The 27,182-nt window shown below is 41.1% G+C and overlaps 1 protein-coding gene across 1 annotated transcript in view; it reads right to left on the bottom strand.

The window, feature by feature from the left end:
• KLHL14 (kelch like family member 14) overlaps positions 1 to 27,182 on the bottom strand; it is a 102,929-nt gene that overhangs the window by 63,193 nt on the left and 12,554 nt on the right. The window contains exon 2 of the mRNA XM_019465450.2: positions 10,872 to 10,993. Coding sequence (XP_019320995.1) covers positions 10,872 to 10,993 — 122 coding nt within the window. The remainder of the gene's footprint in view (positions 1 to 10,871; positions 10,994 to 27,182) is intronic.

Consider the following 27,182-nt stretch of genomic DNA (forward strand, 5'->3'; position numbering starts at 1 on the left):
ACTGAACATAGGGTGCATGGTTTGTAATCATCAGGGATATTGAAGAAATATTTTGATAATCCTGAGAGCTTGGGAGGATTATATTTTTCCACCCACTTTGAAGTTAGGTGTGGCCAAGTGACTTATTTTGCCAATAAAATGTGCTAAATTCAGAGCAGGAGCTTAAAGAGTCCGTACGAAATTGTCCTCTCTCTTGCCATGGCAACAGCGACAAGTTGAATCATGGAGCTATCATGAGCCTGAGAACTGGAATAAGAAGTGCAACAGAGATTCCAGCAAACCTACCAGAGACAGGTGACTTGAAGAGAAATGAGCCAGTGAGATTTTGGGATTGTCGTTATGACTCCCTAGTCTAGCCTAACATCGGGTTTGCTATCAAGAAGGCCCACAGTGGCTGATGACAATGAAGTTGAGACTGGAGGGTGGAAAGATGAAAATGCGTGTTATGGCATGGAAAACCACTTGGTAAAACGGCTGTTTGGTCTTATTTAGATAGCTGATTCGTTATTTAATAATCTTTCACCTCTGGGCGCCTGGGTGGCTCAGTCGTTAAGCGTCAGACTTCGGCTCTGGTCATGATCTCACAGTTTGTGAGTTCAGGTCCCACATCGGGTGAGCATAAGCCCCACTTTGGGTGAGTTCGTGCCCTGCTTTGGGTGAATACAAGCCCCAGCTGAGCCCCACTTCTCTCTCTCTCTCTCTTTCTCTCTCTCTCTCTCTGCCCCTCACTCTCTTGCACCTCCCCCTTCCCCCCCCCAAAAAAAATCTTCCACTTCCAAGGCTAGAAAACAGAATGGTCACAATGTTCACAATTGTTTACTGTTGGTAGCACTTGGCAAGATCTACAAAAAAAGAGGTGATCTCACCAACAAAATTGGCTTATTTATTTATTTATTTATTTATTTAAAGTTTATTTATTTTGAGAGAGGGAGAGAAAGAATCCCAAATAGGTTCTGTGCTGTTAGCACAGAGCCTGACGTGGGGCTCAATCTCAGGAATCGTGAGATCATGACCTGAGCTGAGATCATGAGGCAGACGCTTAACTGACGGAACCACACAGGCACCCCCAAATTGGCCCATTTATAAGCAGGATTAAGGAAATGGAGTCCAGAAATTTAGGAGTGTGCAGCATTGAAAGAAGTAATTTTTAAAAAAATCTCATCTGGTAAGAGCTTTTGGTTTTGTGTGTCATACACAAAATGAAGTGAATCTTGAGCAAAAAGTTAAAGATATGGTTTTCACAGTAATTTCACCACATTAGAGTATCTCAGAAGAAAGTTTGAGTGAAGGGCGAGATCCCCAGTAAATTCTTTTAACTCAGGGAAAAGAATAAAAAGGGAGCTTTCCCATTAAAGACTGATAAATATACAAATAGAGTATTAGAGTGTGTGTGTGTATGTGTTTGTGTGTGTGTGTGTGTATGTGTGCATGGATGTGTGAAAAAGAGAGGAAAAATGAAAATTGAAAAAAAAAGAAGGAAAAAGCAATCTAAGAAGTATATCGGAAAAGAACTGTGGGCATGGTCACTGGCCATGGAGTGGATGTAAACATAAGAAGATAGCTAAGTTTACTAGGGAATTAACTGCCAAAAGAGCCACCAGCCTGGATTAAAAGAGGCTGTGACAATTAGAGACTTAAAATAACCACTGTCACCTAAATGTCTACAGACATGAAAGATACTTAAAAACTCTTCGGCTTCCAGGAAGAGCATAGTCTCAGGTTCACTTCAGATATGTCCAAGGAAGATAATGGAAAAAGATAATGGGATCTCCCATAAGATGGAACCAGGGGCTGTGGGGGACAAAGGACAAGGAACAGAACTAGGGAGGTCCCTAATCAAGGAACACAAACTTGGATAGGCACCCTTCAAAATGTCTGTTTGGTGGGATTGCTAACTTGTGATGCTCTTTCCAAATGAAGATGTTGACTGTGCTGATCCTGTTCCTAATCCATCACTGTGCACGATGTGGGAGGAGACTAGATAATTTGATTTTTTAGTTTGTTTCCAGATCCAGATCAAGAACAAATGAACCTAATATTGAGATGATTGTCCATCACCCAGAGATCATCACTGAGCTTGATGATTTAGGGTGATCTCCCCTTGTGGGGAGGAGTGAGTGTGTTTCCAGCATGGCAAGGAGGGTACATGGAATATTTAATGTCCAGTAGGACAGATTATAGTGGACACATTGCATTGTTCACCAGGTACTTGGATTCTCTTCTTCCTGAACCCTGGTAAGATTGCACTTCCCTGCCCACTTAAAATGGGGCGTGGTCTTGAGACCTAGCATAAATGCTAAATGTCACTTTTAATTGCCAATGCAAGACATTGCAGCACATTTTTCCCCCATTGCATTGATGACAGAAATACACGTTAAGATGCAGCCCCATATGCCTGGATCCTTAATGACTGATGAACAGTTGCTCTCTGCCAACCCGTGTTGGACACATAGCATGAGTGAGAAATAAATTTTTTGTTGAGATCTTGGAGTTGTTTCTTACCACAGCGTAATCTAGTCCATCTTGATTGACACACATCGTTTCATGCTAGAAATAGAAATTTCATTCGGAATCAAAGGTGTATCTTCTTTCTCAAACCCTTGATGAAAGACAAGATTCAACCTTTTGGCTTCCTCTGTTTGATTATATGCAAAACTAACTAAATAGACTAAAAATTTATTAAGGAACAGCTATCTTCCAGATACTGAGCCTAGAGCTTGATTTCTATGATTTGACTTAATTCTCACAATAACTCTAAAAAGGTGGGTATAATTATACTCACTTTGCAGATGAGAAGGATCAGAGTGAAAGCAGCATTCCAAGATCTCACAGTCAGCAAATGTCTGGGGGTATATTTCAATTCAGATCTATCTGTCCTGAAAGATGTCACTCTGTGGTGTGCGTGTGTGTGTGTGTGTGTGTGTGTCTGTGTTTGTGTGTGTTTTGTTCTTTCATTTTTGATACTGCTTCAAAGAGTGAAAATGTTAAGAAACCTGCATTGAATTATGGCTTGTCCAGTAATATGAAATGCAAATTTTCATAATTTGCAGTTTAGTCCATAAACCAAGATAATATTCTTAACCTCTAGGAGTAGAATATTCATTCAATTAACCTATACTAGTTTTAGTCTCTGAATGAGGTACTACGACAAGTACGTTGGATCCATTTAGATTTTCATGGGTGAAATGGGTCAGCACAGATTAAATCTCATTCATCTGCTTGGGCTCTTGACTAATGGCACTTGTTGGTGAGACAGATTGGTGTGGTACATGAGGCAGCACTGTTTGATGGAAATACAGAGGCCAGTGTTCTCTTCCTCATCCTGCCACTAAATCATCGTGTGACTCTGGGTATGACACCTTCTCTCTTTCAGTCACTTAAAGTAAAAGCCAAATTTGTGAACCTGCCATAGAAGTGCCTCCATGGTCTGGTTTCTGCTAATGTCTTTTGCCATATGTCATATCTTTCTCCCCTTCACTCTTTGATTTCAGCCATGCATCTTCTTTCTGTGGGGTCTAAGTACTTACTATTAATTTATCATTAACTAACTTGGAACAATCTTCTTTTCACATCTTTACCTGGCTAACTCTGTCTCATCCTTCAGTTCTTAGCTCAAATGCCTCTTCTTTGGTGACATTCTCTAGAAAAGCTAAACTAAATCAGCCGTCTCTACTACAGATCTTATACACCTTTTACACCTTTACGCTCTTCCTTCAGAACACTATCACATTTTATTATTATATATTGCTATCTGGGATTATTATTATTTTCTATAAATTAAAAAAAAATAATGTTTTTTTTTTTTTTTGAGAAAAGGAAGAGAGAGAAAGAGAGAGCACGAGTCGGGGAGGGACAGAGTGAGAGGGAGACACAGAATCCGAAGCAGGCTCCAGGCTCTGAGCTGTCAGCACAGAGCCTGACGCGGGGCTCGAACTCACGAACTGTGAGATCATGACCTGAGTGGAAGCTGGACCCTCAGCTGACTGAGCCACCCAAGCGCCCCTATCTGGGCTTATTATTAATACTGCCCCCCCCCAACCCCCGCACCACCAAAATCTAGGATTGGTGTGATAATATTTGCTTTGACTCAGCACTGTTTTCTCTGTATTGAGAACAATGCCTGCTGCATAGAAGATCTCAATTACATTTGTTGAATGAATGAAATTAATGTGTAAAATGAGAGGGCTGGGCAAGGAGATCATCTAATCTTTTAGTATTCACATTCATTGGCTTGCCAGACTTAGTCTGCAATTTGCCTAGGAATGACACAGAACAAATTTAAGCAGCCCATGTGACTCATACCTCCTTTCTACCAGACTCAGTAGCAAATACTACAGCTTGTGTGCAAAGAAAGCATCAAAATTATTTGTACACATGCTGTTCTCTGGAGAAAAAGCAATTGCTATATTCAAGGGAGGTATAAACCAGAAATAAAGTCAACTAGTTTTTCCAGGCACCCAACTTCCTTGAAATACAGTATTTTGGAGTGACCATCACACATATTTTTTTAAAAAAAAAAATCTATGAAAAATCCACTAATGCACTGGGGCATGAATACACAGTAGCAAATAATTCAAGATATATAGCAATGTGCAGCCAAGTATCTCAAATTAGAATTGAGCTCATTGAAGGTAAAATTAGATGCTAACATATTTAAAAAGTCCAAACACAATTCTCTCTCCTTCTTCTTGTCCAGAGTCATGGAAACAGCCACTCCATGAACTGAAATAAGTTCCAAGCTAAGAGACGACTGCCATGCTATTATATAAAGTCTTTAGATCACTACGTTTTCACTAACACTGAAAACTAAAATTAGAAGAGTATTTCTCCTCAGTTCTTGCTTCTTAAACCTATCTTAACAATTCCTTGAAATAGTCCCATATAATATGGTTCGTGGTTAACCCTCCAGCCCCACCATATACTTTCCTAGCCTCAGACTCTCCAAAAGATGCGTAAATTCATTTCAGTTTCTAGAAGGCACAAACTCTCTCTTGCCTTTTGGCATTCCTAGTCCTAGACCCTCCTACTAAAATACCTCCTCATCCACTTCTTTGCCTTAATAATTCTTACCCATTTTTTCAACTTCACAGAAAGTCATTTTGAGGAAATCTTCCCTAACCTCTCTCTCCTCTTTATTTATTTTATTATTTTTTTAAACACTTATTTATTTATTTTTTTTTTAACGTTTATTTTATTTTTGAGACAGAGAGAGACAGAGCATGAACGGGGGAAGGTCAGAGAGAGGGAGACACAGCATCTGAAACAGGCTCCAGGCTCTGAGCTGTCAGCACAGAGCCTGACGTGGGGCTCGAACTCACGGACCACGAGATCATGACCTGAGCCGAAGTCGGCCGCTTAACCGACTGAGCCACCCAGGCGCCCCAACACTTATTTATTTTTTTATTTTTTATTTTTTAACGTTTTTATTTCTGAGACAGAGAGAGAGCATGAACGGGGGAGGGTCAGAGAGAGGGAGACACAGAATCTGAAACAGGCTCCAGGCTCTGAGCTGTCAGCACAGAGCCCAACGCGGGGCTCGAACTCACGGACCACGAGATCATGACCTGAGCCGAAGTCGGCCACTTAACCAACTGAGCCACCCAGGCGCCCCAACACTTATTTATTTTTAAGAGACAGAGACAGAGTGTGAGTGGGGGAGGGACAGAGAGAGAGGGAGACACAGAATCTGAAGCAGGCTCCAGGCTCTGAGCTGTCAGCACAGAGTCCGACATGGGGCTCAAACCCACTAACCGTGAGATCATAACCTGAGTTGAAGTCAGACGCTCAACTGATTGTGCCACCCAGGTGCCCCATCCTCTCCTCTTTAGACTAAGAGCCCCTTCTGTGTTCTTCTCTAGCACCTTGAGGGTTCCTTCTCTATCCCTTAGCACACTCTATTGTAATTGTCTCCTTAGGTTCTCGAGAGATTATCTTATCTACATTCTATCCTCCCACCCAGCACAGAGTGGGTATTTAATAATTGCTTGTTACATGAAGGAACAAAGTCTGTAAACAAGTCTAAATTCTTCCCAGACAGCTTCAGAGTCCTTCTGGAAGCACCTAATTGTTTTCTGAGGTTCTTCTGCAATGAGAAATGCACTACCTATAGAGTCTACCTATCTGTCTAGAAATGAAATGAAATGAAATGAAATAAAATTAAATACTTTGTGGGGTTTGGGTCTAAAGATAATGTAAATAAAGGAAACCCACAGGTATAAAACCCTCAATTTAACTTACTTTTTATTTCTTGCTAAATAAATAATCATAAGAAATGAATATTAGCTTTTGACTAACTTGACTTTCCCTCCAACACATCCTCGAAGAACAGAAATAAACTGAGGTCAAGAAACAGAAGGGCTAAGGAAAGAAGTCCAGATGAAAGTATCAATACACAGGTTTACGATTTTCTGAATAATCAGCAATTATTGGATATTGGATATGATCAACCCTGTGTTTATCTTTTGGGACTGAAGTTCAATGTCTTTTATAAAATTTGTTTTCTTGGTACTATTCCTTCAACCTTTATGGAAAGTATAGTTAGCCTCTGATCTTTGTGACGTTCCTAAAATTAATCGCTGACACCCTGCCCAGGGCCGCCCCTGTGTGGATGGAATCAAGTTCAGTGTCCTCCAGGGATCAGAGGAGGCAACCGAGGAAACCTGGGCACAGGGGTTTCTTTTATTTCCTGTGATTAAAAAACACAAGGCCCCGAAGCCTTGCATTACCAGGTAGAGTCCAGAGCTGCAAATCAACTGAAAAGGAGGGGGCAGAATACGCATTTCTTCCTACCTCTGACAAAGGGAACCCAGTGGCCGAAAGAACGAAGAAACCTTGCTAACTTAATTCTTCTAATTTTCATTCTAACGTTATGAAAGGGGAGTCGTCTTTGACACATGGAAGGACGGATCTTTGTTTTGAACTCCTTTCCTTCTCATTGCTTACAGAAGGCACCTAATAAGTAGACTCTCTCATCCGAAATGTAGGAAAAAGGAAGCCAGTCCCCAGGAAACAGCTTTCCCCACCAGTGAAGGACTTGGCCAATGAAGAAGACAAATAAAATAGACGGCTCCTTAGTGCTGTCTCTCAGGGTGGGGGTGGGGGAATGCAAACCACTTCTACATGTGGGCTTCATAAAAACTTTGATCTGTAAGCAATGTGCTATCAAAAGTACAGAGTAACCACAGGAATTATTTTGTGTGATCTCTGCACCAAGGATTTGGGGCCTGCAAAGTACAGGAGGCATGTTTTTTTGCACTGGCCATTTTAGTATTCATGTCTCCTGTACTGCTTTCTAATAAGTTAAGAATGAAACGGGAGACTGCGTGCAGGAGTGAGAAATGCAGGAAGAGCAGAACTGTAAAATAAAAATGAACGAAAGTGCATCTCAACCTCCCGTCCATTATTAACAATCAAGAGGACAACAATGCCAAGTTTACTGTTACTACTTAACATTTTGCACTGACAAAGGGACTTTATAGTCATTTTTGCCCGTTATTTCTCGATACTTTTTTAAGAGAGACCACGGAGGTCTGTCACCATTCTCAACATTAATTATATAATGCTATATTAAATGATTTTTCCGAAGGGGAGGATAAAAACGCAATCTGTGCCAGCATGTTCCCAAAAAACAGTCTTTTCAGCGAGAATAATTGCTCCCTTTGCTGTTCAGGTAGACCAGACCGCTGACTGGCTGATGGTTGGATTTTGTTTTCTTTATGTTCTGTAGATCCACTCTCTCACTTTTACTCACCCCTCCTCCATTCAACTTATTATTTGTGCACCCCTTCAACTGTGATTCTAAAACGTAACATAACAGGGTGAGAAAAGAGAGAGAGGATGACTGCCTTTCCTCTTAATTCTTCTTTGTTATATAATTCATGTAAGCCGTATGGCTCCCACAGCGGTGGTCATGCTCCTGTCTGTGGAATGGCATCTTTCTCAAAGGAGCGTATTTGGGAGACAGGCTGAGAAATGTGTGCTCGAGCCAAGTGGGCGAAGGAGTCTTAAGATTCAGAGGCTTTGGCTAACCTCGAGTTTGCTAGTTAAGCTTGTTAGTTTGTTTGTATGGAGACAGCCATTTAATAAATAAGCAGACCCCAAACCAGGCACCGTCTCCTAGCCTTAATTGTCGTCCTGGTCCCCCTGCCAGAAGCTTCAGCAGTTCATCTGGGTCAAAAGAACGTCAGTGGGCAGCTTTGAAATCCATAATGCTTCATTGGATTTGGGGAGAATGTGGATTTTTGGTTTTTTTATTCCAGTGAGAAACATTTCTTCCTTTATTGTTAGATGGCCCAAATAGTGTGGAAATCTTTCAGTGACCTGACTTATTTATTAGTCAAATAAGATGCCTGAATTAAAAAATACAGACCAACAGCAGAAATCATCCAGGTAAGCTGTCTATATCTCTCCAACCAACCTGAAAAATATGCCCTCACTTGGGGCCATGTGGTCACAGCCCAACAGGTAATAAACTCTATTTTTTAAAGTACAGGTTCCAGTGAAATGAAGAGTGTAAGTGGAGTAGACATTATTTCAGAACTAGGAGTGTGCCTGACTGTAGAAAAAAGGTTCAAGGTCTTGGAGTATGCTCCCGTTATAAGAAGTCTATACATTAATGTCTTTGTTTCCTTCCACATCAAACCTGGTGAATGGAGTCAACAGATAGATACCCATTTATCTTTACTTCTTGGTCTGTGGATTGCCACATCCAACATATGAAAACCATGGAAGACGGGCTCCTGACTCGGGGGCAGCGGGTCCGAGTGTTGTATCTGTGGCAGTGCAATTTGTCTCTCCTCTGCATGGAGAGCCTGAGTTGACCGATACCTCTAGGGTACAAAACTATACACAATCCTTGTGCTAATGTTGGTAGTGATGTTACAATACTAGTCATGATACCTGCAATTTGTGGAGCTCACACAACGTCAGATGACTTATAAACACTTTATTTTAAAAATACTCAAATGGTGCTGACAAGAATGAAGAAGCCATGAATTGGGATATTTACATGCCTCGCTCAAGATCATAGACATGGGTTTGAATCAGGTCTGCCAGATTCAAGTTCATGCCTTCTTACCAGTTCCTTCTAAGTAAAAAGCTAAATCAGGCAACGTGAAAGCTTTGAGTAGGGTGACCTTATGTTTCAATGTATACCTATTGTCCCATCAGTAGGTCCCCATTTCATGCTCTAAAGTGTCCCAGTTTGGAGAATAAATTGGATGACCACCCTGTCTCCGAACAAGGTTTAAAATGAATGTAAGACTTTTCTTAGGTATTACTCATGATGCTTTAGTGAATCTTTTTGCCTTTAATGAAGGGCTTCAAACCAATAACAAATTGGACCTTGCCCGGTGTGTCTGGGAAAACAGACGGATTTGTGAACGAGTGTCACTTATTACTTGTGATATCCTTTTGCCTCTGTCTATCTCCGTCTGTCATCGCTCTTCAAAAATCTTTGTCTTTCCTTCTTCTCTCCTCCCCCTAGTATCCGTGTCTTATGCTGCCTAGACTTCCTCTATTGATCAAGTGTCAGACAATTGATTCTTTGGTTTTACTTTAAAAATACCGGTCGGTCACTCGTTGTTAACAGTACTTTTGTCAAAAAGAGAATAAAAACCATTTGAAGACATCTCTAACTTCTTTTTCTTTCTTCCTTCTCCTTAAGCTTGCGGCTATTATCCCCTCACTTCTTTACTATCACCGTGGTGGATAGGCGTCCAGGGAGCTTCCGCGTTGTGCTCGCGGACGCTACTGTAGTTTCGCTGGGATAAGCCAGCTCCGAAATGTATTATTTCAAGCACCACCTCACATGTCTGTGCTCCTCTTCTGCTCTTATGGGCAAACTGTTGTCCTGTTTCTATTCTTTTAAAGGGCTTTAGTAAGAGGAAAGGAACTGATTTAAAAAAAAAAAAAACAAGCTGATAAAATATATAACTGCTTCAAAGACACAACGCTGTAAGAAAATCTAACTTTTTCTTTTGGCGGTTTTAAATGTATGGCTTTGATTTATGGATCAAAATTACTCATTTATTATTTTATCTATACAGCTCTGGGCAATTTTGACAGTTAAAATTTAGTTTTATTGACCAGTGCAGCCACTGTGCCCACGAGGGGCCTGGTGCACACAGCCTGCTGCACTCAAGAAATGATGATTTTTGATTCCATGACTGAGTCAGATTGGGAATCATAACCAATATAACAATAAGTTCCAAATCTCAGTGCCCAAGGCAAGAGGTTTGCTGTAAAACACAGTCACCCTGTAAGGAGGGGAGGAAGAGAATCTTGGGCCGAAGTCTGCGAGCACAATTTAATGCAGCTGGGACAGGCCCTGGGTATCTGTCCACCCAAACTGTGGAGCAACAGAAGGGAGTGCTTCTCTAAGACCCAGTTCCACAGACTAAAGATTAACGAGCAGAAATGCTTAAAAGGCAAAATGCATGTTAGTTACATAGAAATGAACTAAACAACCATCAGGATATGAGAAAATTTAGTGCTATTCACCAACCTTTCACTTTTCAAGAAACCAAAAAAAAAAAAAAAAAAAAAAAAGAAAAGAAAAGAAAAGAAAAGAAAAAAGAACGGAAGAATTTCTTTTGGAACATCTCAGTTACTACCCCCTCTCTGTCACAGAAACACAAACTCGTGCAGTGGTTTTAGGCCAGTTTAATTTAGGCCTATTCCACGACCAAATTGGCCACCTCTGCAATGTTAATTTAGTCTTTTACTCTAAATCCCCTGGGATACATAAACAGACCTCCAAAGGGTAACAAATCAATAAAATGTCTAATTTGATTAACCACGTTTTCGCATCCATCAGGACAGCTCTGCGCGGAAATAAATAGGTGGGTAAATGAATAAAGAAGGGCACTCACTTGTGAGTATTTTCCACGTCTTCTTGTCATCATCATAGTACTGGACCAAATTGCTGGGGAGCCGGTCCGGCCCGGGAGGCAACCCTCCAACCAGTAACAGCATTTTCTTGTTAGAGCGAATTCTTCACCCAAAACAAAAGAGGAGATGGAGAACCACATTATTGTAGAGCCTCTTTAGTGGCAACGAAATCATAACCATCAAAAGAATGTTCCTTGCTTGCAGATTTCTATTTCATTTTTTCCTGTTTCTTTTCCCATTCATGTCTCAACAATTTTTTTTTTTGAACCAAGCAGAAAAATGATCAGAAGAGCAGCATATCCCCATACTCATGGAATAATAAGCTCCCTTTATGCAATTTGTTAGAGGTTCATTCTAGAACGACCTTTTTCTTATATTATCCCTTTAAATCATCACTCTTTACAGCTGAGTACACATGAAATGCTCTGGAGTTGTACTAAGGTTAAGCATTAAAGTTGCATGTCAAAAATCGTATTAGTCAAAATCATTATTATAAGCCATTCTCCACTCAAAGAACCTTGAAAAAATTAAGGTTATGCAGAGAGTTTGTGAGCCAACTCTTTAATCACCCAGGGAACTTCCAATACCAGTTTGGTACAATTAGTAGCACGGGGCTAACTGGGGTAGGTTAACGGGTATCGAGGAGACATTTTGTTTGTTTAATTTAGCTGAGACTTCTGCCTTCATCTCCTTCCCAGCGCCCCCTCCCTCCCCAGCCTCCCCCCACCCCCCACCCCATCCCTGGGCACCACTGGCGACACAGCAGCACCAATTGGTAAAAATGAGACTGTGAGGTTGTTTTGAGCCTCCCCAGAGTGGAGCCCTGCCAATGCTTGCCACTGATCCAGCGGCATGAACCTGCTCGACTGTGCAAAGTCACTCTAATTCCCTCCCTCTGTTTTTCTACCTTCTCCCCCAGGGGGCAACCACTGAAAGGAGTGACTACCCACCCATCAAGAGCTGGCAATTCGCTGCTATTAACCGTGACTGTGATTCCCAGTCTGCCTGGCAGTTCCTGAGAACAGGCCTGCAACGTCTCATATGCAGTAAAAGCTATAAGATGCACCCTGGCCGGCACACTCGACCTGATGGATGTGCGATCCTCAGGAAGGGTAATGGATTGAGCACACTTGCGATTGGAGCAGGGAGGGGAGGCCCAGACCCCCACAAGGGGCCTGCTGATTTAACGGTCGCTTTACATATAATTGAACTTTTCATTTACCTGAAAGGCTGAAGGTGGTGGTGGCAGAAAGGGAACAACCATGACTGAAGGAAAACGTCAATAAATACGAGAGGGTTCCCCTTAAATATGATCACAACCCGCGGTGGTGGCTCTGAATCTATTATTACATATTCAGCCTGTCGTTCTGATTCAAGGACGCTTGGCAAAGTACGCCCTTGTGGAGAAGCACTGTTTGTTGGTTAAGAACCTAACATTCGGAGAGTTAACTTAATACAGTTAATGACATTTCCATGTGAAGGAAGGGAACAAGAGAATTCCTTTAATGAAACTCTGGTGCCATTGAATGCATTGTATATGCCTCAGTAGAAAAAAATACCTTCTGGAGAAACTCCTATCAGGGAATCGTGGATAGTAAGTATAGCCATACTTACAGAAGAATGCATACTGTGATAGCAGCTTGCAATATTAATTTTGTCACAAACAAAGAAAACCCCTCACTTCTTTGAATTCACAGTACTTTGGAACTGTACCCATATGCCTTATAGACCTGTAGTTGTGAAACAAAAACAGAATATGATAGCAAAGAGCTCCATACTTTGAGGATTTCAGTGATCGGGGTGGCTGGTAAGAGGGGTTATGGGAACTCAGTGCAGTAAGTACCTTTCTTTTATTTTGAAATGAGAACATACATGACTGATGTGCTATATAATCTCTTAAATGCATGGTTACAGAACTATTATAAGAGGATTTTATTATTGTAGTTTTTGGGTCCAAATAATCAGCCAGCCTGTGAGTATAAGAGGAATCAAGATGAGAGCAGATACTCTTTTTTAGGTTGCTATCAGTTACCACGTGTCGACATTGCTGTTCAACTGGAAGGCACCATTCTGTGGTTTTCACGATGTGACACGCCTACCTGCTGCCAGACCTCTGGTGGTGGCAGATAGACCACTATCTACGGTTAGATGTAAGAGGAAAGGACTCAGTGAGGTGGTAGTGTGACCAAAGCAATATAATTAAATTTACGTTATGATATTTAAATAAAGGTACTCCTTTTAAAATGTGTTTCACGAATGACACATGGAGATAAATGAATGGCTTACATTCATTTGTAAGGTTGTTTCATTAATTGATAAAGCCCGCCTCCCTGGACCAATCCACATTGGTGATTTTCAACAGCGATTTAGATGGACCATCTCTGCAGACGAGGAGGGGATCTAGAGTCTTTGTTCTCTCTGCCTAAAGAGACGCTTGCTGCCATCTGTCCCCCGAGAACTGGCCTGAGACTACCGATCCTAAGCCACTGAATAGCTGGCAAATGACAACAACCCTCACCCCCGCCAACGATGACACAATTCAAAGCTAGCACAGCAGCAGCGACGGCCTCCACAGAAACTAAGACGAATCTCTAAATCAGCCAGCCTCCTCCACAGGGAATGTGACCAGGAATTCCTCGGAAGGAAAGGAAATCCCACCTACCCTCAGCGGCTGTGTGTTTCCTGTGAAGGTGAAGTGTTTGAAGTTCATCATGCGCAGCCTTCTTAGTGAGTGAAGACACATTTTAAATCCCGAATCACTACATTCATATCATCATCTATTTCACTTATTATGGCATTGCGCTTGGAGCATCTTGTTTCTAAAGCTTGTCGTCACTCACTTCTCCAAACCAGTATCGATATTATTTAAGTCTAAACAAAGTTTAAAACTCTACCTGGTGAGGGTGAATCACACAGAAGCCAAAAATAGGATAAAGCGTGTGAGAAGTAACAGTGCAGAAGAAGCAACACATAGACTAACAAAACACGTTGGAGTGGTTCCTCACCATTTTCTCCATTGACTGTCAAAACAGCCTTACGTCCCAGATAGAGCTCCATTTTACAGGGAGGTGAGAAAGTTCCCACAGTCAAAGCATACTCTGTGTTGAGACCTAGGCCTTCATATGCTACCACACCTGTGATCTTTTTACAATTCAAATTTGTTTTTTTTTTAATTTTTATTTTACCATAACTTCTGACTAAGACCCAGATGACCTGGATTCTAGGGCTAATTTTGCCATTCGACAGAGTAACTCTGTATAAATTACTTGATTTTTTGGAGCCTCTGATTTCTCATACTAGATGAATAGTATCTGACTTGCCTCTTGAAGGGATTGCCATTGGGATTATCCAAAATGAAGTGAAAAGTTCTATGTAAACTCTAAGGGAAGTGATTATTGATCTGTAGATATTGGCAACACAACGTGGGCTTCATTTCAACATACCAAGCCCGATTAAATAGTTAAAAAAGAAAAATAATATTTTTCTCTGAGATTCTTGTTGAGTTCATGTATATAAATACAAGCTAATGAAGAGGACTTCACTACCCAGCTGTTATCTTATGTGTTCTTAGAAAATTATCACTTTAATTACATTGGATATCTTTTGAGCCTTGTTATAAGAAAATATACATTTGGACAGTACATAAAACTGAACCTTTCTGGATCCAAATAAAGGACCCTAATAGAGATCACTCTACATTTCTTATTTCGTAAGAATAAAACAAATGAGACAAACCATCACATATTTTACTTTGATTTAAATGCAATGTCAACTATTCAATTACTCCTAGAAAGTAATACACGTGAATAATTCCTGTGGAAAAGCTTCCATTCTTTTTACAATGTGCAATTATAATAGTGACAATGACAATAATGACAGATAATAATGCATGTGTATTGGATATTGAAACCTCTGATTATCATGCTATTTATTTGATGTGTGTGAACTTCAATTTGAAAACACCATGATAAAAAAGATACCTTGTGAACCAGAGAAGTAAAATTAGGAGAATCTGAATTAACTTGCTGAAGGGGGTTTCAATTACTCTTTTCTAAATAATTCCAACCTTACAGGTTTCATTTTAGATTAGCAAAATCTACAAATGTAGCCCTTTTGCAGTGATTAGAGTTCCTTCATATGGCTACCTGTATACCTGTTAGAAGCCCTTTATATAGGGAACCAATTTAGCCAAAATTAATATGTTCTCTTCAAATTTGTTAATATTTTTAAAATACATGTACTCCTTTTTACTCTTCAACTTGACACCACCTAGATCAAACTAATGTGTTTAAAAGACATGGAATTAGAGACAAAGAGCTTAGTATGTCATGATTAATAATATTATTTCGAGCCTTTGATTTGGGCTCCTAGATTCTTGCATAGAAAAATATAAGGTTAAAAAGGCAATGGAATTTGAAGGTCCCCTTTGTTCCATCTCAGTAATTGCCCAACATTTACCATGTGTCATATTTGTGTGTGTGTGTGTGTGCGTGTGAGTGTGTGTGTGTATACGCATGTGCTCGCGCGCATATGTAGTTTGGTTACGGGGATGAATGATTGAAGGATGACCTAAAACCTCCTGGTGTAAACAAATTTTTCATCATACTGGTGCTGTAAGTACAGTAAAGTGTCATTTATTTATATTTCAGTGATTTGGAACTTTAATTATTGGGAAACAGGCCAGATAAAGTTTACCTTTCCATGATACATGAAAAAAGTTTTCATGAACTAAATTGCAAGAAGAATTTTAACCTGTTTAACAACCCAGGAGGTCTGCTGGCATTTTAGGGCTACCTATGTCCATTTAGACCAAATTCATTTTACAGACTACAAATCTTTCTCATTTATTTGGTAAAGAAAATATTCTATAATCTCCTAAGACTCATTAAATGAGGGAGTTAGAAGACAACTTTGAAGTAATCTAGTTCAGTGATCCCCAAGCCTGGTGAGTCACCAGAATCATCTGAGGGGATTATAAGATTTAGATTCTTGATATGGATTCTCCAGGCTCCACTCCCAGAGATGATGATTCAATTGGGATGAGGCCTTAAAAATCAGTAAAGTTTCACAGTCTTCCAATTGATTTTAACTAACGTAGAGCCAGATTTGAGGTCACTGATTTGGTCCTGCTCTCTACCTAAAGTAGAAATCTTTTCAGTAGTTTTTTTTTTTTTTTTTTGGTAGGTAATTATTCTTATCAATTATGTGATTTATTTTATTGTTTACAAAATTTTAATGTTTATTTTTGAAAGAGAGAGAGAGAGAGAGACAGACAGCGAGTGGGGGAGGGGCGGAGAGAGAGGGAGACACAGGATCTGAAGCAGGCTCTGGGATTTGAACCCTCAGTAGAGAGCCGGATGCGGGGCTCGAACTCATTAACCTGTGAGATCATGACCTGAGCTGAAGGCAGATGCTCAGCCGACTGAGCCACCCAGGAGCCTCTCAATTACGCAATTTATAACAAAATGGACCTTAGTTTTTCAAAACTGCTTTATTGTGGAAAGATGGCGGACAGTTGTGTTAAATATCTGTTCTTCTCCTTATGCTGAGCTGAAAATCTACCCAAGTCTTTTAGAGAAAAAAGAGCAAGCACTTGTGTCTGTTCTGGCAGGCTTCAAATATTGCAAGATAGTTGCCATAGGTCTTTTCTTTTCCGTGTTAAAAATCCTCCTTTCTTTCTGAGAAAGTTTCCGTTTTCCCTAGCATCACACTCACCTCCTTAAAATGTCTCTGCACCATCATTGTCCCCTTTGAAATATGTGATCAGAATTGTATACAATATAACAAATGTGGTATGTGATATGATGTATACATATGCATATATATAAAAATACATGCTATAAGGTTTTCTAAAATTACAGTAGTCTTTTAGCAGCCACAGTGCAGTGGTGGATTCCTGTTAAGCTTCCAGAGGATTACAAATATAAATTTTTTTTTTAAAACCAAGAGTTTTCGGGGTGCCTGGGTGGCTCAGTCGGTTGAGCGGCCGACTTTGGCTCAGGTCACGATCTCGCGGTCCGTGAGTTCGAGCCCCGCGTCGGACTCTGTGCTGACAGCTCAGAGCCTGGAGCCTGCTTCCGATTCTGTGTCTCCCTCTCTCTCTGCCCCTCCCCTGTTCATGCTCTGTCTCTCTCTGTCTCAAAAATAAATAAACGTTAAAAAAAAATTAAAATAAAATAAAACCAAGAGTTTTCAAGTCAGGTTTTTCCTATCCTATATTTCTTCTAGTTAAATATTTTAAACATCAACATGTGATTATTTTTTAATGTTTTTGTATCTTCTACTGATTTAGGTATTTTGTTTCAATTCACTTATTTTTTTTAATTAAAAAATGTTTATTTACTTTTGAGACAGAGAGAGAGAGAGAGAGAGAGAGAGAGACAGAACATGAGTGGGGGAAGGGCAGAGAGAGAGGGAGACACCAAACTTGAAGTGGAGTCCAAACCTGGAGTTGTCAGCACAGGACCCCACGTGGGGCTCGAACTCACTAACCATGAAACCATGACCTGAGCTGAAGTCAGATGTTTAACCAACTGAGCCACCCACGCATCCTTGTTTCAATTCCCTTATTACTTAGCAGTTATTAATTGAGTTTGTACTATGTTCCAGGTACCATTCTAAACACTAGAGCTAATGATGGGAATAAGAGGTATAAATTCCTTGTTCCTCATGGCACTTACTTCCATCCTAGAGGGAACATCTATTGAAAATATCATGGTTCTTGAAGTAGAGAGGCTGGTTGTTAAGGGCATAAGCCTTACAACTTGGGCGAGACCCCTGGTTTCAGTTCTTTCAAGAAGAGTGACCTTGGGCTGTTTTCCCCTTTTAACCTTATTTATAAAAGAGTGATAACAACAGACGTAAGGCATAGTTTTTTTTTTTTTTCAGGAATAAATTAAACAATATATGCACAACATTTATAAAGTGCTAGATAAATTCTATCATTACCATCCTCCTCTTCTTCCTCATCACCATCATCATCAGTATTAGCTATTTCTTTGTGTAACTTGCAGATTTGACAAGGTAGTGTGGCCTATGTCCCCATCCAAGTTTTATTACTTAAAAATAATAGTGTTGTATTTCTTTTGTTCAGGTGTTTTAATTATTGTAACTTGTTCACAATACTAACTCATTGGGGGCCTTTAGGAGTATATAGCTTTTTTTTTTTTTTTTTTTTTTTTTTTGAAACAGAGATTTGATGGAAAAACTAGGCAGTTATGAAGTAGCAAAGTAAACTGGGATAGATGATCATCTTCCCATCCTCTTAAGGCCAACTTAGTTTTAATTTAAGAGTTTTAATTTAAGAGTCAGTCACACATGAATTTAAATTCTCTTTCTACCACTTCATAGGTTCATACCCTTGGGTATATTCAATCTCTTTACACCTCAGTTGCTTCATCTGTAAAGTGGGGGTGCTGTGAGGGTTAAGTGTAATGGGAAAATAAATGGTTGTGAATAAAATCACCTTCTAGAGCCAGTCCCTTTAACAAATGAAAAGTACTTTGTGCTGCTGATGCCTTGAAATAAGTGTCTCTGCATAGTGAAGGAAGAGAAAAACTGATACCTCCAACATAATCCAGTAGGGAGAGGCTGGAGAAGATTGGAAGAAGTTATGACTCATTCCCATTACTTTCCAATTTCAATGGACTTTACTAAACCTATGATGGCTTGGTATTTTCTACTAGCAGGGAGAAAGGACAATTTTGCATCTGGTGGTACAGCAGGGATGTATAGTGGTGGGTCTGGAAGGCAGGAAAAGCCAGAATGAGGCAAGCCCCCAGGGATTCACAGAAGTGACGATGGTTTTGGGTTTCCACCGGCCATGAGATTGGTTTGTGTTTCCAACAATTTTACCAGATCTGGGAAGCCACCAGCTGACATTTGGTTCACATGTGGAAAATATTTATGTCGTTCCCATGGTAATCAATTGATTAATGATAACAATTATTATTATGCATAATTATTAACTTTACAAATCACTCATGTGAAAATCAATCATTGGCATTTGACTTTTTCTTATATTGTTTAGAAGCCTTTCAGAAACCATAGGTTGTGCTGTTTATAAATAGCCAGAATCTTTACTGCATAAGCAAGTTTCACAAAAATATAAAACCACTGGGCTTCCTACAGTGGTGTGGATCCAGATCTCATTAACAAATTCAACCTGCTCACCTTTTGGTCTGCCATCTCTCTTTATTAAAGATGTCACCAAGCCCTATCAAAGTCACCAGTTAAAAAATTTTTTTTTGATGTTTATTTATTTTTGAGGGAGAGAGAGAGAGAGAGAGAGAGAGAGAATCTGAAGCAGGCTCCAGGCCCTGAGCTGTGAGCACAGAGCCCCTGGCAGGGCTTGAACCCATGAACTGTGAGATCATGACCTGAGCCAAGGGCGATGCTTAACCAACTGAGCCACCCAGGCGCACCTCAAGTTACCAAGTTTTATGATAATCGTGACCCTTCTGCCATTTTCTTGCTATAGTCGATCTTTTGCCAAGTCCTATAGATTCTAGAGCCGTAAAGTTTCTTCGGCCTGTGTCTTCATCCCAGTCAGACCACTGTTAGCCTGATTCAGCTGGGTCGGCTCTCTCCCGAGCTGATGTAGCAGTGGTGTCTCTCCTTTCTGCACTCCCATTGAATCTCCCCTCAAATTTGAATAAATTTGTCAAATTAATTTCAGCAAAGCCTGATGTTAGCTATCAACCACTTCAGTCTTCTTTTGAAAAACTATCAAACAATTCCCCATTACCTATCATCTACAGGGGGCACATTTCCCCCACATTGTAACTTCCCTTTTCTCTCTCACAGGTAAATGCCTTCCCTGAGATTCTTTTCAGGGATAAAAGAGTTTCTGAGTTAAGGTCTGAAAAAACTTGAAAGAGGAATTTCAGCTGGAAATTGCTTAGACCATGGGGAAAAGTAAGCAGAGGAAGATCCGGAGTGATTGGCCAGGAGGAGACTTTGAAAATCAGCTAGCCTTCCCTAAACTTCCAGCTAGAACGGTCCCCAAAAGTCCCCAGAGGACAGCTGCTACCCTTTTCTTAAATTTTTCCAGAGAAGTAAACTCCCTTGAGAATTTGTTCCAGCTGATTTGCTGTTGTATTTAGGTTTCTTTATCATAGCTGTTCTTGGTAATTACACAGCAGCTTTCATCGGAAGAGCCTTTAAATAGACCTGATAATGCCTCTCTGAGGTAGGTAAACACAAAGTATCATTATCCCCATTTAACAGATGAAAGAATAGAGGAAAAAGGGCTTGGGCATCTTTTCCAGTGCCTCGGGATAGGTTTTATTTCCTCTATTTCACAGAGGAAATGTTTCTAGGGTTTTCTCACAACACCCTTCTGTGATTCTCAGGGTCAAGTGTAATTGAAAATGCCTTAGCCTCCCATCTTCTGACATTGGTGCTGCCCCTCTTCCTACCACCGTGAGTCTGGCTGCATGATGACAGGGGACTGGTCAGTTGTACACATTATTCAGTTTTTCTAAGATGGAAGGAACTGTAAGATTTGCTTGATCATATCATAAAGACAATTCATGCTTGCTGAGAAAAATTCTGTCTATACTTATAAGCAAAAAGGACTTAGTATCTAATAGGTGGTCAATAAATACTTCTTGTGTGAATGAGAAAATGATAAATTAAAGAACGAATGGGTGAAAAGAGTCACTGGTAATCCCACCTTTGAGATACATATCATTACAGACTCTTTGTCATCTTTTTTCCCCCTCTCATCTGTTTTAACTTCCAGTCAGTGAGTGTGGTGGTGAGGACATGAGAAGGCAAAAGGGGATGAGGAAAAGTCATGTTTCTGAACTATAAGGTGGGAGAGTCAGAGAGTAATACTTTGGGGAACAGTCTTATTAACACACACCCAGATCTAACCTGCCACCATTACTCTGCATTGCCCCAAACCCTTTTGTTTTTTATGCCTACTTGCACATGTCCAAATAATCAGTCTTACCGTTACCACACATCCATGAGTGTTAGTGGATACCTCTGTCTTTCTCTTTGTTCTTTGAGATTATTATTGTCTCATAGAAGGGGAGCTACCCCGATAGAGAAATGTTACCAAATTTCAGTTATTAGCACAATAGTGAACCTTCATGATATTTGCTATCTTCACACACTGATATTATTTAATATTTTATTTAAAACTGCTCACTAAAAAAAAGAAAAAAAAAACAAAAAACATAAAACTGCTCACTTAAAAAAATGTTTAATACCATTCTACTCTAACGTTCCCAGGGCTGGTTGCTCCCAGAATCACCTGGGAAAGCTTTTACAAAGTATCAAGAATGGGGGCAACCTCTCAGAGATTCTGGTTTAACAACCCAGGGTGGGACCCAGCACTGGTTTTTGTCCATTTGTTTTTTAAAGCTTTCTGTGGGATTCAATTGCACGGGTAATACTGAGAATTACTGCTCTAAGCAATTGTATTTATGAATTATGGGCTTCATGGGTTAATTGTTTATTTCTAATACATGCTCAAATGTAGTAATACCTCAAAAATAGATAAACATTTAAAAATTTTTAGAAACGGGGGCGCCTGGGTGGCTCAGTCGGTTAAGTGTCCGACTTCGCCTCAGGTCATGACCTCACGGTTCGTGGGTTCGAGCCCTGTGTCGGGCTCTGTGCTGACAGCTCAGGGCCTGGAGCCTGCTTCAGATTCTGTGTCTCCCTCTCTCACTGTCCCTCTCCTGCTCATGCTCTGTGTGTGTCTCTCTCAAAAATAAATACATGTTAAAAAAAATTGAAACGCAGTATTACCTAACTTGCTACGAGAAATTTAGAAAGGGCTTTTTGTGTACCGTCTGAAATTGCCTCACGTCCTCCCAGTGGTAGGTCATCATAGTTGAGGACACGCTATAATGAATGGAAGAAACCGGGACTTTAAAATTTGAATCTCTAAACATTGGGTTACATTCCACCCCTGCCACTAGTTACGTGTTTGGCCATGAGAAGATCGACCTCTTTGCCGACTACGGCTTTGCACTTCGCCATCCCAGATGACCACCTTCACGCTCCTCACCTCAGCCCCTGTAGCTCGCCAGGGTCTCCCCCAATTCTTCCCTGGCACGTACGAATTCCGGGTGAGTTGGGAATGTGACCATGTCTTCCTGTGTGTGGACGGGGTAGTTTGCTCGTGCCTTTGCCTCTTTCCTCTGGAACCCAACCTGTAGACTGGTTAATGGTGGTAGAGGTAGATGCGACAAAAAAGCGTTCATCTGAACCCATGAAATGCAGGCCTCCCCGGGGCTTAGCTCATAAGCCTGAAGGGCCAGAACAGGGCCATGTTTACGCTGTACAGAGCACTTCACACTCCATCCTTGGTCCTTTGCTTCACGAGGGACCGTGGCTTCTGGCCAACTTGACACCCGCTGCATGCCCTGCCCTGCTCCTTCCACACCTCCCAGATTAAAGCTTCCTTTAGCAACTAGAAGCAGCTGAATATCTTCTTTGCTTGATTACCTATATAATCCCTAATTCTAATACCTAGTACTTAGTGCCTTTCTTCTGAAGAGCATAAATTGCAATGGAAATGGCATCTCATTAATCCTCCTCGCATCCCTGTGAGGAAGTTGAGTGGCAAGTATTACCTCCTAGACTAATCCTCGTGCCTGCGTGTGGGACACCGGGTCTCACTGCTCACTAGCACGGATGCTTGCTACCGAACGAGCTGGCAGGGACAACCAACGTTTGTGTGATAGGAGAAAGCTCTTCTCCTTGTTCAAGGGAGAAGTGGTTCTATGCAGCCTGTCACAGAGGAGCCATTCGAGCTCTGTGTAGCTCGGTGACAGGGGGAGATAGAGCATTACTCACGCTAGTGATGGACTCATAAGTAATGCCTGCTCTTAAACTCCTAATAAAGCTCAATTTTTAGACTCTGCTGCCTCCTGAGAACCAGTCTCATTATTGAGACTTCTCTTTCTTTCTTTCTCTCTCCAGCCCATCTGGCCCGCTTTTTGGAGATAAAGTGACTTCCTGACCTGAGGAAACTGGTACCTGCTTGCTGCCCAAGAAGAAGTGCAGAAAGACACAAGGACACTGTTGAAAATTCACGTTCAGGATATAACAGACCTGGCTACAATTCCTTGTCTCTGAGAGTCTGGCACGCAATGGTCAAAACAAATAGATTAACAAAATCAGCATTCCGAAGGAATCAGCGTTCCAGTGATGCTGAGGGGGACCATGGCTAGATCCTACCTCATGATCTAGAGCCTGATTTTATCCATTACTCTAACTCCAGGGAGAGATTTCTCTTGGGGAAGCTAGGAAGCTTGTTCTGAGGAACAAGCCAGCCAGCCTCCCGCCAAGCGGGCTGTTTCCAGTTGGAGAGTCACTGCAGGAGTGGCCATACAGGAAGACAGTGAGAAAAGTTAGTTAGGAACCGAATATATTACTCCAGGCTTCTCTTGGAATATTCATGGCAACACATAGGTGTCCATCTTCAATTCAAGAAAAGGGAGTTTCGGCTGATACCTTCTAAATGGGCCCAGAATTTGAGTTTAGGGGAAGCATAATTCTATGAGACCATCCTGGGGTTAAGACAAATGAAGACGGTTGCCCTTACTTTTGGGTAGACACATAGCAAGGGACTGAGGCAGGCCCGGGGTGTGTGTGTGTGTGTGTGTGTGTGTGTGTGTGTGTGTGCTGTGGAGACAATGAGGTGTGGCTTGTGGGATCCAGCTTAGGGACACCCTGCTGCTGTGGGTGAAATAGGAATCTCTTATCCTCCTCCTCTTTTCCTCTCCCTCCCTGTGGGGAGCCAGTTCTTTCTGTTCTTTGCTGCTTCACCAACCCTGGAGGGCCTAATGCTAAAGTAAACCCTAGCTCCAGGGCTCTGTGAGGCTGAGAGACTCTCCAGCATTCCCCCTGCCAAGGGCATCTGTGTGGAAGGCTCACAGACCCTCCCAGTCGGCCAATGCATGACACTGCCCTCTTCAGTTATCAGATTTTCGCCAGGCGGAAACAAATTATCTTGGGAAAATTGACCACATTCTCTAAAACTGAATTGTGAACACTGTACTGTGTGGCTTGAATTATTCTGAAAATTCTCTGGTGCAGTAGGTACCCCAGTCTCATCATGAGGACATAAATCCCTTAGAGTCTGGTAATTCCAATAACCTTCTCTATCACTCATTTCCCCTCTCCTCATGTTAGTTTACCAGAGTACTTTGAATTTTGCACACATTTCCCTAAGACGTATCTTTCAGTAAATTACTGTTCGCATTTTCTCCCTTCTTCTATGATAGATATGTAGCAAATTGGAAAACAGAAGCAATTTTTTGTTTAGTCTTAGGATTTTCGAAGTGTGGTCCAAAAACCACCAGTAGCAAAACCACCTGGGATGTTGCTAAATATGTAGGTTCCTGGGTCCACATTCCTGATCAGTTCATGAAGAATCTCTGAGGTAGGGCTAGGGAAGATATATTTATTTAAAAATCTCTATTGGTGATTCTTAAGAGAACCACTGACTCACACAAGACTTTCTGAGGTCGAGGAAAGAGGATATTTTTCTCTTATAAAGGCTTTGTATTGCTGGAAGAGCTATTAATATATTGCTGACTTGGATCACTGCTCAATTGCCTATATAACTTTGCCGTACAGACTTAGTTGAAAAGTAACAATTCAGTTAGCTTCCCTAACCTGTTTTCAGATGCCTGTATCCTATCACTGGCTCTTGTTATAAACCGAATTGTTTCTGCCAAATTTATATGTTGAAGGTCTAACCCCCAATGTGACAGTACTTGAAGACAGGGTCTTTGGGAGGTAATTAAGGTTAAATGAGGTCATAAGGATAGGGCACTAATCCGATAGGACTGATGTCCTTATAAGAAGAGGAAGAGACACCAGAAATCTCTGTCCCACTCTCTCTGCCGGTACACCCACAGAAAAGGCCATGTGAGAACATGGTGAGAAGGCTGCTGTCGGTAAGCCAGGAAGAGAGGCATCACCAGAAACCAATCCTCCCGGCAACTTGACCTCGGACTTCCAGCCTTACAGAACTATGAGAAAACAAAGTCCTGTTATTAAGCCACCCAGTCTGTGTGGCAGCTCAACCAGGCTAATACAGACTTCCTTACAACTGTCCAACCAACAGGACCACAGGGCAGAAGAGACCAGTGAGGCTCACACTCACTTTTGGGAACTAAGCCTTGAGAAGGGGCCTTCTATGGTCAAACTTGCACAACTACCTCAAGAAAGGATCTTTCTAATTTCACCACAAAATAACTATACCTTATAGCAGCCTACCAGCTACACTCTATATGGAGAATTTGGAATATGGGGAGGCAGGCTCCTTATCTAGTCCTGTTTGGTGCCCAAGCACCATACATACGCAGTAAATGTTAATGGATAACAATGTTCCAGTAGAGGAAGGGCAGCTAGTAGGGATAATAACAGATACGGCTAATGGAGAGAAGTGATTCGTATAAGCTTTTGTGGCAGACTCTAATTAGTGCCTATAAAGCCATAGACACGAATTTCTTTGTGCTTTCAGAAATTCTAAATGCTTCTTACGCTCTGAGACTCTATAGTTTCCTTGCCATAAAAAAGGTGAAACATTTTCCAGAAAAATCTTTCAGAGTTGAGAATTATTCTTTCTAGGTCAAAAAGACTGTTGTTTTCTGGAACTCGGGCTCTCGGTTTGACTAGGCTGATAGAAGGCTTGAGGGGCTCCTGTCTGTACAGGGGGTGCTTCTTCCCTGGAATAGAGTTTTACTTAGACTACCTGCTGCTGGTTTAGTTTGCTGTGTCCTAAGTCTGGAGAAATCACAAGCCTTGAGTTCATGGGAGTGCATTACAGCGATGTTGACATATTTCCATTTTGCTTCGTCTGCTTTTGTCTCTTCCCAAATGTTTACTCTCAGAATGTCTGAGTGACAGCTGAAGTTTGTTAGGCTTCTAAGGATACTGAAGTGACTGCCTAGAATGAGTACCTTCTCTCCGTGAGTAAGACCTCCACAGACGGAAGAAGATGCTTGCCTTCTAAACACACACACGAGTGACTGATTTGAAGAGGTTATCTGCTTTCTTGGGATCTGTTGGCAGTGCATACTAAAAACGGTAAAGTTATCATATTTTCTGAAAACACTTTGTCCCCTTGACTATCCAGCTAAAGAAATCCACGTTAAAATTCCTACCACTTTGCACCCAGATCTGTGATGGCCTGGAGTCTTCTTTGTTATGTAATGGAGACACAAACCTTTACAGAAAGCAAAAATTTGATTGCTCAAACAGATTCATAATCAAAATAGAAACCGTCCACCCAGAAGCATAAACACTCAGTTTAGGAAACAATGTGCTGAACATACTTCCGTATCCACACGCTCAAAGCAACAGTTAGTGCAGTAACATACCTAACCTACTAAGAGTAGTAAACGTAATTTCTTGTCAAGAGTACCAGGTATTTTTTGTCCCCGAGGAAAACTGCCAGGAGACTGTAGCAAAGGAAGATGGAAGAGGACAAGTTACTCTCATGCTGAATTTAGCTTTTCCACGTCAGAAACTGCCTCGGTGATGTGTGTAGTGAAGCCCTCAGCTGAAACCCAGCCATGACTGAAAATTCTGGGCTGTACTAGTTCCTGCCGATCCCCAGAAGGGACACTTTTGCCTCCCCTTCCAATGGAGAGCACTTGTTTTGCAGTTTTGTTTTCTTTTTACATATGTCTTCTTCTTCTGCAGTGGCTCTTCTGCATTAGCATTGTCTTGGCAACCAAAAAATTTCACCTCATGTCATTGTCTCGGCAACCAAAGAGTTTCCCACGTTTCCCTAAAATAACTATTGTGTAAACAGAGTTTGAATAAAAATGTCTTATGTACCTCTAAGAAAATTTAAATAAATAAATAAAGTACGTAACAGACAGTTTTTTGAACACATTTTTGCTTCACCAAGTCCAAACTATCGGTTGAGAAATACAATGCCTAAGTAAATATAAAGCCAAAATCATCACACGAAGAAGAAAACAAACAACAAAGTCAACCGCAGATATTTTCTCCTGTCGTACCCAACACCAGGAGTTTTAGTAATAGACATATGTGTCATACCAGCTTATCTTGAGAGTTTTCCACTGTATGTCAGGTCAGCATGCATTTTCTTTGCATTCTTATCGGCTGCAACACCCAATTCCTGCAGAAGGTGGGCCCTGGGGGTGATGCAGGAGCCCTAAGAAACACTACTAAAGATGCTTCAAAGGCTCATAACTCAATAAGAAGGAGACAACCCAGCTAAAAAATGGCCAAAGGGTTTGAATAGACATTTTTCAAAACAAAAGGAACATGTGGCCAATATGCAT

The sequence above is a fragment of the Panthera pardus genome, unplaced genomic scaffold (genome assembly GCF_024362965.1).
Source record: "Panthera pardus isolate Hobbes unplaced genomic scaffold, ASM2436296v1 HiC_scaffold_15, whole genome shotgun sequence".
NCBI classification, from domain to species: domain Eukaryota; kingdom Metazoa; phylum Chordata; class Mammalia; order Carnivora; family Felidae; genus Panthera; species Panthera pardus.